General features: G+C 38.2%; 1 protein-coding gene across 1 annotated transcript in view; it reads left to right on the plus strand.

Annotated features, from left to right (window-relative positions):
- The window catches only part of DYNC2LI1 (dynein cytoplasmic 2 light intermediate chain 1), a 39,396-nt gene extending 32,902 nt beyond the window's left edge, over positions 1 to 6,494 (plus strand). The window contains exons 11-13 of the mRNA XM_055539949.1: positions 436 to 533; positions 1,168 to 1,260; positions 6,199 to 6,494. Of these exons, the coding sequence (XP_055395924.1) occupies positions 436 to 533; positions 1,168 to 1,260; positions 6,199 to 6,261 (254 nt within the window). The 3' untranslated portion in view covers positions 6,262 to 6,494. The remainder of the gene's footprint in view (positions 1 to 435; positions 534 to 1,167; positions 1,261 to 6,198) is intronic.
- Positions 6,495 to 14,442: the final 7,948 nt, after the last annotated feature.

A 14,442-nucleotide genomic window follows, 5' to 3' on the forward strand; every position in this document is an offset into this window, starting at 1 on the left:
CTAAGATAAACACTCAAACTAGCATTTCTGGCTAATAGGATGTGATTTGTTGTATTTTACTAGTATTTACTAGCGCCACATTGCCCTCCAGCATAGCTGTCACAATTTGCATTCTATTCAACAGCACATAAGAACATCTGTTTCCTTAAACATTCACAAACACATGAGAATGTCATATTTTCTACTTTTCCTGAGCATCTACTTAAGTGCATGGAAAGAGAATTACAATTTACTCATTACTCTGGCTCCTCTCCCTCTGGTACTAGAATCTGTCCCAGTGGCCTTGTTACACTGGGTTGAGGTAAATTTTAATGATGATTATAGAAGAAAAGGAAATGAGTGATCTAAGATTTAAGTATCATCTGTTTTATTGATAGTAATAGTTTATAATGTTTTAGTCAATGCAGTCATTTGAATTAAAACTTCCAATTCCAGGACCCCCTCCTCTTCCTGATAATGACATTGGAAAGCTTCGTGCCCGTTCACCAATGGAACTGTGGAAAAAAGTGTATGAAAAGCTCTTTCCACCAAAGGTATCTATTTCTCATTCTTTTAAAGCAAGAATTTTCAGCACTATTCAACAGTTGGGCTTCCCCTTGTGACTCAGCTGGTAAAGAATCCGCCTGCAATGCGGGAGACCTGGGTTTGATCCCTGGGCTGGGAAGATCCCCTGGAGAACGGAAGGGCTATCCACTCCAGTATTCTAGCCTGGAGAATTCTATGAACCGAATAGTCCATGGGGTTGTAAAGAGTCAGACATGACTGAACGACTTGCGCCTTTTCGCTTTTGCTGTTATTCATCAGTTATTGGGAAATGTTCAAACAGGCCTATTATAGTAACTTTGTTTTCTACTTACTCAAATCAGTTAAACACTTGCTTAAAATCTACTGTATGTCTGACCCCTTGGGGCTGAAACAATGGGTAAGACACTTTTCTCACTCTGCTTCCAAACAGAGCTCTTTCTGGTTGTTAGAGAAGGGAGAAACAGTATCCAAGAGGGAGAGAGAACCTGGGGAATTTGAATTGGCCTTCAGTGGTGATGAAGGCTCAAAAGATCAGCCTTCACTGGCTGCCCAAGAAACAGGAACTTGGCTTGTGAGGTAGATGATGGTCATTGAAGGTTTTTGGTTATGAGCATGAAATGACTTAACAAATTGTGATTTCAGAGTATCAACACACTAAAAGATGTCAAGGACCCTGCACAAGACCCTCAATATGCTGAAAGTGAAGTTGATGAGATGAGAATTCAGAAGGATCAGGTATTATCCTAAACATTTATTTCATCTTGAGTTTTATCACAGAAATATACTTAGAATTCCATAAATTTTTCTCAACTTATTTACTTAACTTTTTCCTTTCAAAATTATTTAAATAGTATATCTTCACTATTTATATATATATAAATTCTGATATGCATAAAGAAGGAACTAAAGATCACATAACATTCTACCACCCAGAGATGACTTAGTGTTCACATATGCTTTTTGGACTTTCCAGTATACTTTATGTGGAAGATGGGTAGTGATTCTTACCTCGCTGTTGGGAAGACACTTCCATAATATTCTTTTATTTGTGGGATTATTAGAAGGTTTTGTTTTTTATTAGGACATTTAGATATATCCATACTTTTCTTGGTGGCTCAGACGGTAAAGAATCTGCCTGCAATGTGGCAGACCTAGGTTCGATCCCTGGGTTGGGAAGATCCCCTGGAGGAGGGCATGGCAACTCACTCCAGTATTCTTGCCTGAAGAATCCCCATGGACAGAGGAACCTGGCAGGTACAGTCCACGGGATTGCAAAGAGATGGACACGACTGAGCAACTAAGCACAGCAGCACACATACTTTTCTCATATCAGAAAGATTAAGGACTGCCTAATCTGAAAGCACACACTTGACAAAACCCAGGAACTCTCAGGAAAGTGATTAAAAGTGGAGACTGCTTTCCATATATGTGCCCAGATAGCACTTTTTGTGATACACAGCCTGATATAAGAATGTAAGAGTTGGTAAATTTTTATCATGATCCAATATTGAGATTTTCCCGGATCTCCTTTTAGTTTGATAAAGTGAGTCATTGTGAAGAATATAACCTTATATAAATAAGCACAGTAAATGAAACGCCCTGATCGCCTCTCAGGTGGGATTTGTAGAGCTGTGTAACTGTTGCTAGGACAAGCTGAACACAACCACCCACTGTGAGCAGGCACCAGGGCCTTTTCTTTTCTCAGCAGTCGCCTTTCACCTTCTGGGGCCCTAGAATAAGTAAGCAAAACATTTTAAGTACAGAAGACTTCTGAAAAACATGTCACGAATATTGAGAGGATGTTGTAGCTGTAGCAAAGTGAGAGGCAAGTTGCAGGAACACTAAAATGATCTCATGTAACCCTCACTGTGTTTTGCAGCTTGGCTATAGAGATTAGTTGGAAGTCATCTCTGAATTAATATTTATCTAGGAGTTAGTGACTAACTGCCATTGTTGATAAGATTATCTGTTTATATTATACAGTGATCCCTTTTATACATTTATTATTAAAGGGCAAGAGTATTTCTGAGCGTCTTAAGGTTTCACATTCAAATCCATCATCCCTAACTGACCTAAAACCATATGAGTTTTGAGTAGAACTGGAAAGCAGCCCCACAATACCTGTATCATTCTTCCCTTGTATCTCACTAATTACCACATTCTCTGGACAAATTTTTTTTAGACTCACTTGAAAAGTTATAATGTCCTAATTTTGCCTCTAAAGCAGTTTTATTCATGGTATTTTAGTAGATGAATTGATTTTAGTTTGCACATGTAGTACCCACCTCAGCTTTAAAAGTCATGCTAATGATTAGCAGTTGATACTCAATTATTTTATACATGTTCACTTCCAAATTTTGACATTCTAATATCCACAACTTTATATATTCTTTCACGTTCTTCCAAAGCCGTTTCAGGGCCTTACATTGTTTCCAGTTGTCTACTGATAAACACAGAAGCTGACTTATGTGTGAGAAAACTCTCTGTAGATTAACTTTGAAAAACCCCTATCTCCTACTAAATATTTAACAATACATTTTCATTTTTTATATGGGCAAGATAGTCAATGCCACTTTTATTAACATAGCCTACAAAAGAATTCATCTGCCATAGGTGAAAATCTAGTCTACAGCTCTTTCTAAAAACACTGCCTTCTTGATCTTTTAATGATTATTGCTACGCTAACATTTTTCAGTGAAAACAGCATTATAATCTTTAGATTTGATTTGCCTATTAGAAGAATAGCCATCTAAAAGAAATGTCTCATTCAAGGTTTCCATAATCACACAAAATTATGTCCCTACCTAAAAGCAACTGGTAAATACTTGACGTCTGTACTATGTGTCTGCATACCTTCAACCCAAAGAGTTACTGATTCTTGTACTTCCTAGGAAGAAAGATGACATCCTATTTCACTGAAAATAATCCAGTTGCATATGAGTGGAGGGCTGGCCCTCGGTCTGTCTGAGTCCAGACGTGATCCTCCATATGACTCCCTCCCATCCCCAAGTCTCATTATTAGTGGCTTAAATAATCAGGCATCAAACAAAAAGTGTGGTACCCTTAAGCTTTGGCAATGAAATCAGAGCACGCCACTTCTAAGATAGGCTAATTCGTGAGTCCCGTTCAGTTCCTCTAATACTGAGCCTTTAAAAAAGCCCAAGTCATGTAGAATCATCAGGCAAGAAAGATGTGTCCCTTTAAACCACACTGTACTTAAACCATACTTCTGTTACATTATTCTGCCAGTGAAAGGGGAGGCACTGAGACACAGTATTCCATAATGCTTTAAGTTCTTGATAGTAGAGCGTGTCATTTATGACCACTGTCCAGAATCCCTTTTGCTCCCAGTCCCCACTGATGCATGAAGATCCTCACAGAGACTAAAATTAGTACCCCTGGTTTGAGGATCAACCTTAAGACCCCTTTTCACCTTTTCTGCAGACTAAATGTCTTTCCTAATCAGCTGTCTTTTGTCAGACTTGACATGGGCACCAGAAAATAGTTCCTTGGTATTTACTATTTTTTAAAAGTCTTCCAGTTTTAAAGCACTCCTGATTTTAAGGGAGTCAAGTATAGAAAGCACTTGCTGAACCCTTCTACCTCTTTTCTATATTTTTATTGTCAAAGCAAAAAAAAAATGGAAAAGGTTTGGGTAAACAGTTATTTTTAAGGTCTTCTTGGTTCAACCATACATATACATTTTGAATCCCTGTTTTCAAAAAACTCAACTTATTTATAATCCCTAGGCCTATAATTTAAACACAGACACACTGATTGATTTACATTGATTGATTTACATGTTGGGGGGAAGTGTTTTTTACTGTCCTCTATTGAAGATGGTGTTTTAAGCATTATATATATTTATATTTGAAAACTTTAGAAGCTTTTAAGAAGCAGGGTAGAAACCCTTTTTGGTTTTGCTTTCTTTTTTAAAGTGACTCTCTAGAGTGGCCATGAAGAACTGTAGTGCAAAGAGAGCCCTCTTAGTTGCTGTTCCTTTAAAACATCATCACATAATGCTGAGGTCGCATGAGAGCAGTACTAAAGATCTAGTGAACACAGTGAGTTCTGTATCACGCCAGTTACTCTCCATCCTCCTCCTGGCATGGCTGAGGGACCAGCCCAGTTCTGTCACTTTACAGCTTACAGAAGGGAGAAACTACGAGCACAGAATCTCAGAGCAATGCCCTCACCATTATTACCATTGGTAAAAATAATAATAATTCAGCACTTCCAATTAAAGGCAAAGTTTGTGATAACTGATTACTGTTTATTTTTTATGAGCTAACAATCCTTGAAACCATAAGTTACAGGTAAGATAACTGGTGAACTGAGTTAATGTCATTAAAAATAAACCAAGCTATAAAGACTACTTTGGAGTTAATACTATGGAAAAAAATTTCTTCAAAGTCATTATAGTGTTTTGAAACTTTCAACATTTAAATTTTAATGACTTAGAATATACATATGAAAGAGATCATCTGCCATTTTTCTGAAAATGAGAATGCAGTTTTCTTTTCTTAGCAACTATGAACTTCAGTTACATTAGGCAAAGGGCAGGGGTTGCCTGATCTTGCAGAGTAACCACTTTTTGCTTATCTGAAACAATGATACACTTTGTACACTTAGACACTGAATAACATGGAAGAAGCCAGGAGACAATCCCCTTAGATGGTCCCTTTTGCATGTTAGTTGTCTCATGCAGGTTTTCCCACCTCCACTCAAGTTTATCTTTGTTTTATGAATTATAAAAGTAACATATACTCAATGGTGAAAAAAATCAAGACACAGAAGTATATAATATAGAAAATGGGAGTGTCCTGCCATCTCTCCACCTAGCTGCCTTTCTCATTTGGCACATTCAGCACTATTATTTTTGTTGGCTGCCTACAAAGTCAGGCATCAGTGAGCACTGAGGTATTTAATCAGTCCTTACTGTGAGATATCTAAGCCATTTCCGATTGCATGCCAGTAGACAGTGCAGTGAATATCCTTCTGCTCTTCTCTATTGTGCTATATGATGGATGTCTAAAGGTATAATCACTGGGTCAAAGGATATGTACATTTTAAATATTGATACTTTGCTAACTTCAACCACAATTTGATAAGAGTTGAACAGCAAATGTTTAAAAATAAGATCATTTTTATATTCTTAAAGTATGCATGAATGTGAAAGTCACTCAGTCGTGTCTGACTCTTTGTGACCCCGTGAACTATACAGTCCATGGAATTCCTCAAGCCAGAATACTACAGTGGGTAGCTGTTCCCTTCTCCAAGGGATCTCCCAATCCAGGAATCAAACACAGGTCTCCTGCATTGCAGGCATATTCTGTACCAGCTGAGTCACCAGGGAAGCCCAAAGCATGCATATAACAATGCCTAATTTTGTTACTTGAAAAACAATGTGTATGCACTATTTAGAATATAATTTTGTCTAAAATTTTAATTCATCTCCAAGTGCTACTTAGGCTACATAGATACTCTGAAGACTACATTTCTAGAAAATACATCCCGAGTATAGTCATTTATAAAGTAGTTGTCAAGAAATTTTGAGAGTGATAATACTTTTATAAAGGATACACTGTTATACCCCAAAAATGCTAAGGCAGTTTTAAGGCTCCTAGTTTAAATTTTAAAGTTTTTTACTAGTAAAACATGTTTTTGTTTTAGGAACTGGAACAGTACAAAAGAAGTTCTTCCAAGTCTTGGAAACAAATTGAGCTTGATTCCTGAACCTAATTCAACTGTAATGTAACCTCTTTCTTCTTTTCCAAATACAAGTAATATTTTATTAGTTAATATTACAGTAATAAGGGGGGAAAGTTTAGATGTGTAATTTATTAAAGGAAAAGTGGAATTGTTTGTCTTAGTGCAACTCCTGAGATGCTTTTAAGTCTCTTAAAAAAATTGTATAATTACATGTAATATTTTTTAAATAAAAAGAATCTTTCAGGACCTACCTTTAACCTGTTTTTAAGTAGTGTATACTTGGTTCAGCATCTATAAGTTTCTGCTTATGTTTTCAGGAATATGAAATTGGGAGCATTTAGTAACAGTTGTAGGTATAAGGTTAAGCATTTATATTAGACACATTCCTTCTCTAAGGCATTCTCAGCTATGTCTGGTAGGAAAGTGGAATTGGGGCCACTTTCACAGGTATCATCATTTTACTCTAATGGTGAGGCACGAGAAGCATCTGAAGTATTTATTTAAAAGGCACATACCTGAGGAGCAGTTAGGATGGTGGTGTGGTAGGACGTGAAGCTCCCCTTTTCCCACAAATGCAAAAATACATCTACATGTGGAAGGGTTCTTACAGAATATCTACTGAACACTGGCAGAATACCTCAGACTGCTGAAAGAGCAAGAAATCTCCAGGTAACCGGACAGGAAAAAAGATTAAAAAGAAAATGAGAAAGGAATGGGTTGAGACCTGCACCCCTGGGAGGGAGCTGTGGAAGAGGAAGGGTTCCTGCACCCTGGGAAGCCCCCTCACCAGCGAGATCTGCCAGGACGGAAGGGGAGCTTCAGGGCCTCAAAGGAGAATGCAGCAGCCAGAATAGAAGAAAAACTGTACAGATGGTCTTGGTGGCAACCTGAAACACCAGTCTGCCAGTGTGGGCAGGGAAGTTGTTAGAACTCAGGCTTTCAGAGATCAGACCTGGAGAGAGGACTAAGATTGGCTGTGCAGAAACAGCCTGGGAGATGGTGTTGGAATCTAGTGTGACCACAACTGAGGGTGTGCATGGAGGAAGCCCAGGCCATCATAGAGGCCAGGTGTCATTGTCGGGGGGCGGGATCCACCATTGTAGCCTTTTTCTTTGTGCACAAACTCACAGAGGGCAGGACCCCACCTGCGCTGTTTCCAGGGTTGGTGACAAACCACCACCACCTCCCTTGCAAACTCTAGCAGTGACCATGAACTGCCTCCACTCCCGCTGCATGCTCCAGGGGTGCATCTGAGCCGCCACCACCAAGACCCTCAGGACTGGGCACCGGCTGCTGCATCTGCACACTCCCTATCAAGGCGATAACAACCAGCACATGCTGAGGAAAGATACAACAGGCACCCACACACTAAAAACAGCCCTCATACCAAATATAGTAAATCCACACAAGCTAGACAAGGACACGCCAACATAAATAGCCCTTCAAGACAACAGTAGATAATTGTTTCTTCTAAACTCAAAGAAGTACAAGTAAAATGAAGACAGGAACCACTCCCAGGTAAAAGACAAGAGAATTCTCCTGAAAGAATAAATAATGAAACAGGCCTCTGCAGACTAATAGACACCAATTTCAAAAAGGAGATAATGAAAATACTAAAGACACTAAGAGAAAAACAGAAAAAGAGTTACAAGGGAACACCTATAAGGCTATTAGCTTATTTCTGTACAGAAATATTGCAGGCCAAAATCAAAGCTACAGTGAACTATCATCTCACACTGGTCAGAATGGCCATCATCAAAAAGTCTACAAGCAATAAATGATGTGGAGAGGATGTGGAGAAAAGGAAACCCTCTTTCACTGTTGGTGGGAATGCAAATTGATAACCACTGTGGAGTACAGTATGGAGATTTCTTTAAAAACTAGAATAAAACTACCATACAACCCAGCAATCCCACTACTGGGCATAAACCCTGAGGAAACCATAATTGAAAAAGACACATGTACCCCAGTGTTCATTCCTGCATGGAAGAATCCATGCAGGACATTGATTCCTAGGACATGGAAGAAATCTCAATGTCCATGGACACATGAATGGTTAATGAAGTTGTACATATACACGATGGAATATTACCTTGCTATGAAAATTTGAGTCCGTTCTTGTGAGGTGGATGATGAACATATACACAATGGAATATTACCTTGCTATGAACATTTGAGTCAGTTCTTGTGAGGTGGATGACCCTAGAGTCTATTATACAAAGTGAAGTAAGTTAGAGAAAGACAAATACTGTATATTAATACATATATATGGAATCTAGACAAGATAGTACCTATGATCCTACTTGCAGGGCAGCAAAGGAGACACAAAGAACAGACTTTTGGATACATTGAGGGAAGGAGAGGATGGGATAATTTGAGAGAATAGCATTAAAACATACACATTTCATATGTAAAACAAATAGCCGGTGGGAGTTTGATGTATGATGCAGGAAACCCAAAGCCCATGTTCTGTGACAATTTAGAGGGATGGGATGGGGAGGGAGGTGGGAGGAGGGTTCAAGGGGGAAGGGACATATGTATACCTATGGCTGATTCTTGATGATGTATGGCAAAAACCATCACAATATTGTAAAGTAATTATCCTCCAATTAAAAATAAAAAAAAATATTGCAGGCCAGAGGGGCATGGCAAGATACATTCAAAATACTGAAAGAGAAAAATCTGTAATCTGGAATACTCTGCTCAGCAAGATTATTATTTAAAATAGAAGGAAAGAATTTCTCAGACAAGCAAAAACTCATTATAGCAATACTAAGCCTGTCTTAAAGGAAATACTGAAAGGTCTTCTCTAAATAGAAAAGAAGAATCTGTAGGGAAGAGAAAATCACAGTTGGAAAGTAAATCACTTAAATAATCCAGTACACAATTAAAAAAATCTATGAAAGTAATGATAACCACAATGAACAGCAAAAGGATGAACATGATGATGTAAAAGAGGACATCAAAATCATAAAATGTGGGGAAGGAGAGTAAGAACGTATAGTTTTGTTTTCCCCTAGAATGTGTTTGAGTCTATATGACTACCAGTCCAAAGCAAGTAAATATAGAAAGGGATTAACATACTTGAAGAATGGAGTAGCCACAAATTAGAAACATACAACAGATTCATAAAATACCAAAAAGAAGAGCACATAAGTATAATACAAAAGAAATAAAAGGAAAAAGGGAAAAGAAGAAATATAGTCAATAATAAAACAAAGTTAAAAATGGCAGTAAATACATAGCTTGAATACATATGTGTCAATAATTACCTTAAATGGCAATGGACTAAATGCTTCAATCAAATGGCACAGGGTGGCAAATTGAATAAAAAACATGAGCCTACAATATGCTGCCTATAAGAGTCCCACTTCAGGGCAACAAACACACATAGATTGAAAGTGAAGGGATGGGAAAAGATTTCATGCAAATGGAAAAGACAAGAAAACAGGGGTCTCAATACTCAAATCAAAATAGGCTTTAAAACAAGGGCCACAAAGAAAAAGAAGGACACTAGATAATGATAACAGGATCAGTACAAGAGGACTGTACACTTGTCAGCCTAGATGCACCTAATGCAGGAGTACCCTAATACATAAATACTAACGGACAGGGGAGAGATAGACAGGAATACAATAAGTAGGACACTTCCAACACCTCACTCATACCAGTGGACAGATCTTCTAGACAGAATAAGTAACAGATCATAAGTGATACAATAGAACAGTTAGACTTAATTGACATTATCAGGACATTACATCCAAAAAACCCCCACAGAATACACATGTCTCCCACATTGTAGGCAGATGCTTTAGCGTCTGAGCCACTGGGGAGGTCAGTCTCCCAAAGCAATAGAAATAAAAACAAAAATAAACAAACGGGACCTAATCAAAGTTACAAGCTTTTGAACAGTAAAAGAAACCACAAACAAAATGAAAAAACAGCCTACAGGATGGTAGAAAAATTTGCAAAAGATATAACCAACAAGGGCCTAATTTCCAAAATATATAAATAACTCACACAACTGAACAACAACAAAAAAACAAACTAATCAAAAAAATGGGCAGAAAATATAGACATTTCTCCAAAGAAGAAATACAGATGGCAAATAGGCACATAAATAGATACTTTTCAGTTCAGTCGCTCAGTTGTGTCCGACTCTTTGCGACCCCATGGACTGCAGCACGCCAGGCTTCCCTGTTTATCACCAACTCCCAGAGCTTACTCAAACTCAGTTCCATTGAGTCGGTGAAGCCATCCAACCATCTCATCCTCTGTCGTCCACTTCTCTTCCCGCCTTCAATCTTTCCCAGCATCTGGTCTTTTCAAATGAGTCAATTGTTTGCATCAGGTGGCCGAAGTATTGGAGATTCAGCTTCAACATCAGTCCTTCCAATGAATATTCAGGACTGATTTCCTTTAGGATGGACTGGTTGGAGATCTCCTTGCAGTCCAAGGGACTCTCAAGAGTCCTCTCCAACACCACAGTTCAAAAGCACCAATTTTTTGGTGCTCAGCTTTATTTATAGTCCAACTCGCACATCCACATATGACTACTGGAAAAACCATAGCTTTGACTAGATGGACCTTTGTTGGCAAAGTAATACCTCTGTTTTTTAATATATGGTCATAACTTTTCTTCCAAGGAGCAAGCGTCTTTTAATTTCATGGCTGCAGTCACCATCTGCAGCGATTTTGGAGCCCCCCCAAAATAAAATAAATTCTGTCACTGTTTGCACTGTTTCCCCATCTATTTGCATGAAGTGATGGGACCAGATGCCATGATTTTAGTTTTCTGAATGTTGAGTTTTAAGCCAGCTTTTTCATTCTTCTCTTTCACTTTCATCAAGAGGCTCTTTGGTTTTTCTTCGCTTTCTGCCATAAGTGTGATGTCATCTGCATATCTGAGGTTATTGAGATTTCTCCCAGCAATCTTGATTCCAGCTTGTGCTTCATCCAGCCCAGCATTTCTCATGATGTACTCTGCATATAAGTTAAATGAGCAGGGTGACAATATACAGCTTTGACATACTCCTTTCCTGATTTGGAACCCGTCTGTTGTTCCATGTCCAGTTCTAACTGTTGCCTCTTGACCTGCACACAGATTTCTCAGGAGGCAGGTCAGATGGTTTGGTATTCCCATCTCTTTCAGAATTTCCCACAGTGTTGTGATCCACACAATCAAAGGCTTTGGCATAGTCAATAAAGCAAAAATAGATGATTTTCTTGCCTTTTCAGTGATCCAATGGATGTTGGCAATTTGATCTCTGGTTCCTCTGCTTCTTCTAAATCCAGCTGGAACATCTGGAAGTTCACAGTTCATGTTCTGTTAAAGTCTGGCGTGGAGCATTTTGAGCATTACATTATTAGCGTATGAGATGAATGCAATTTTGCAGTAATTTGAGCATTCTTTGGCATTGCCTTTCTTTGGGATTGGAATGAAAACTGACCTTTTCCAGTCCTGTGGCCCCTGCTAAGTTTTCCAAATTTGCTGGCATATTGAGTGCAGCACTTTCACAGTATCATCTTTTAGGATTTGAAATAGCTCAACTGGAATTGCATCACCTCCACTAGCTTTGTTCATAGTGATGCTTCCTAAGGCCCACTTGACTTCACATTCCAGGATGTCCGACTCTAGGTGAGTGATCACACCATTGTGATTATCTGGGTCATGAAGATCTTTTCTGTACAGTTCTTCTGTGTATTCTTGATACGTGTTCTTAATCTCTTCTGCTTCTGTCAGGTCCATAGCATTTCTGTCCTTTTGTGAGCCCATCTTTGCATGAAATATTCCCTTGGTATCTCTAATTTTCTTGAAGAGATCACTAGCCTTTCTCATTCTATTGTTTTCCTCTATTTCTTTGCACTGATCACTGAGGAAGGTTTTCTTATCTCTCCTTGCTATTCTTTGGAACTCTGCATTCAAATGGGTCTATCTGTCCTTTTCTCCTTTGCTTTTCGCTTCTCTTCTTTTCACAGCTATTTGTAAGATGCTCAGTATTACAAATAATAGATGTTCAGTATTGCTAGTTATTAGAAAAATGCAAATAAAAACAATGAAGTAACATTTCACACTGATCAGAATAACCATCATTAAAAAGTCTACAAATAACAGATGGTGGAGAGGGTGTGGAGAAAAGGGAACCTTCCTACACTGTTGGTGGGAATGTAAGTTGGTGCAGCCATTGTGGAGAACAGCATGGAGGTTCCTTAGAAAACTAAAAACAGAATTCCCATACGATTCAGCCATCCCATCCCTGAGCATATACCCAGACAAAACTATGATTAGGAAGATACATGCGCCATATCTAATATATATATGTATATACACACACACACACAACTGAATCACTTTGCTGTACAACAGAAACTAACAACATTGTAAGTCAACTATACTTCAGTCAAAAAAAAAAAAATTGGGCTTCCCTGGTAGGCCAGTGGTTAAGAATTTGCCACACAATGCAGGGGACCAGGTTCCAGATCCCGCATGCTGCAGAGCAACTCCACCTGTGTGCCACAGTTCCTGAGCCCACGTGCCCTAGAGCCCCTGCTTCACTCCACAGTGAAGAGAGCCCCTGCTCACCACAACTGGAGCAAGCCCATGGGCAGCAGCGAAGACCCAGCCCAGCCCAAAAATTAAATAAATCTTTTTTTAAAAAAGAAAATACATTCCTGAATCCCCACAGCCAGAGATCCTCAATCCGTGGGTCTGGAATGCAGCTTAGTAATCTGCATGTTTCATCAGTACCTCTGGTGATTCTGACATACTTAGAGTACAACTTTTTGAAGAACAGACAAATTTAAGGAAATATTCTATCAATAAGCAGGCCAAAACTGTATGAGTTGGTAATAACCAAGATCATTTCCAAGGTGGGATAGCCTTTAAGAAGCCTTCTAACTTCTGGAGATGTATCTGCTAGCCAAGTTCAGTTGGAGTAAGCATAACTGCTGTCATTAAACAGGAAAGTAAGTTATCCCGTATTCTTCCATTTCCACTATAATATATGTTAACTTTTCTATGCCATGCACCCAGCTTTCAATAAACATTTACTAACCTTAAGAACACAAAGATTGATGAGTGGTATCGGAGTGGATAGCAAACTACCCTGTTATAGCAATGAAATATAAGTTCCTAAACTAGTGACAATCAGTGTGTGTGGTTCCAGTCCTCTGGAAAACAGAATTTTCACCATGTCTCCAAGGAACTACAGTCATAGAAACAGACAGGCGCCTTTCTTGAGTGCTGCAAAGAAAGAGCTCCCTTTAACACTGAATGTTATGATCTCAGAAATATTACTGACTTGGTGGAAACAGGATTTTGTATTATTTAATTTGATTTTCTTACACATCACTGTCCATTTTTAACTTGAGAAACTGTCACATGTTGAAAGTCATTGTGTTTTTCTAAGATAGTATCACTAACATTTAATAGCTTAAAGTCACATGCTATGTCAATTTTCCAAATGTTTCTGAGCTAGAATGAAATTCCATCTGCATATGAATAGTAGAAAAATGTTTCCACTTAGATTGTACACCCATATCTTTAGTAAGTTGAAATCAGTGATTTCAAAAGAGGTTCCTGTGGGACTCTCTTTGAACTGCTTTAATAGATTATCATCTCCAGAACTGTCTATAACTGATGTGACATATATAATCTGTAAGGCATTATGTAACTATTATACCATAATCATCAGTGTCAAAGACCTTTTATAAAAATTGACAATACTATTTTGGTAATTTACCAATGTCTCCAGATTCTTGAATACTGTTCTGAGAAATAGAATTTTACCATGGTTTCCTTAATAAAATGATCTTTCTCACTATAATGTGAGATATTTCAAATACTATAATTTATCATTCTTTACAAGTTAGGTCACAGTAACAGAACAAGTTCATGTACTCTCTAAGATAGTCTCATTCAAAGTTACCATGGTAACATGGAGACAGTTTCATTTCAGACTTGGACATGAATTACTTGAAGATCAGAAAGATAATCCATCATTTAGTCCAGAACCCACTTTTAATAATCTATATACATCATTTGATCCTTAAAAATACATACTGATCAGCATTCTTTTAATTCAAGAACATGAATCCCTAGCATGAACTCTGCTCTTCTTAGTGTAAATGTTGTGTCAGTTGAGCATCTTTTCTATGTGGACTTTAAATAACAGCTGCTCTCTAACCTTAAAAAGGTCATTTCTC

This window comes from Bubalus kerabau, chromosome 11 (genome assembly GCF_029407905.1).
Source record: "Bubalus kerabau isolate K-KA32 ecotype Philippines breed swamp buffalo chromosome 11, PCC_UOA_SB_1v2, whole genome shotgun sequence".
Lineage (NCBI taxonomy): Eukaryota > Metazoa > Chordata > Mammalia > Artiodactyla > Bovidae > Bubalus > Bubalus kerabau.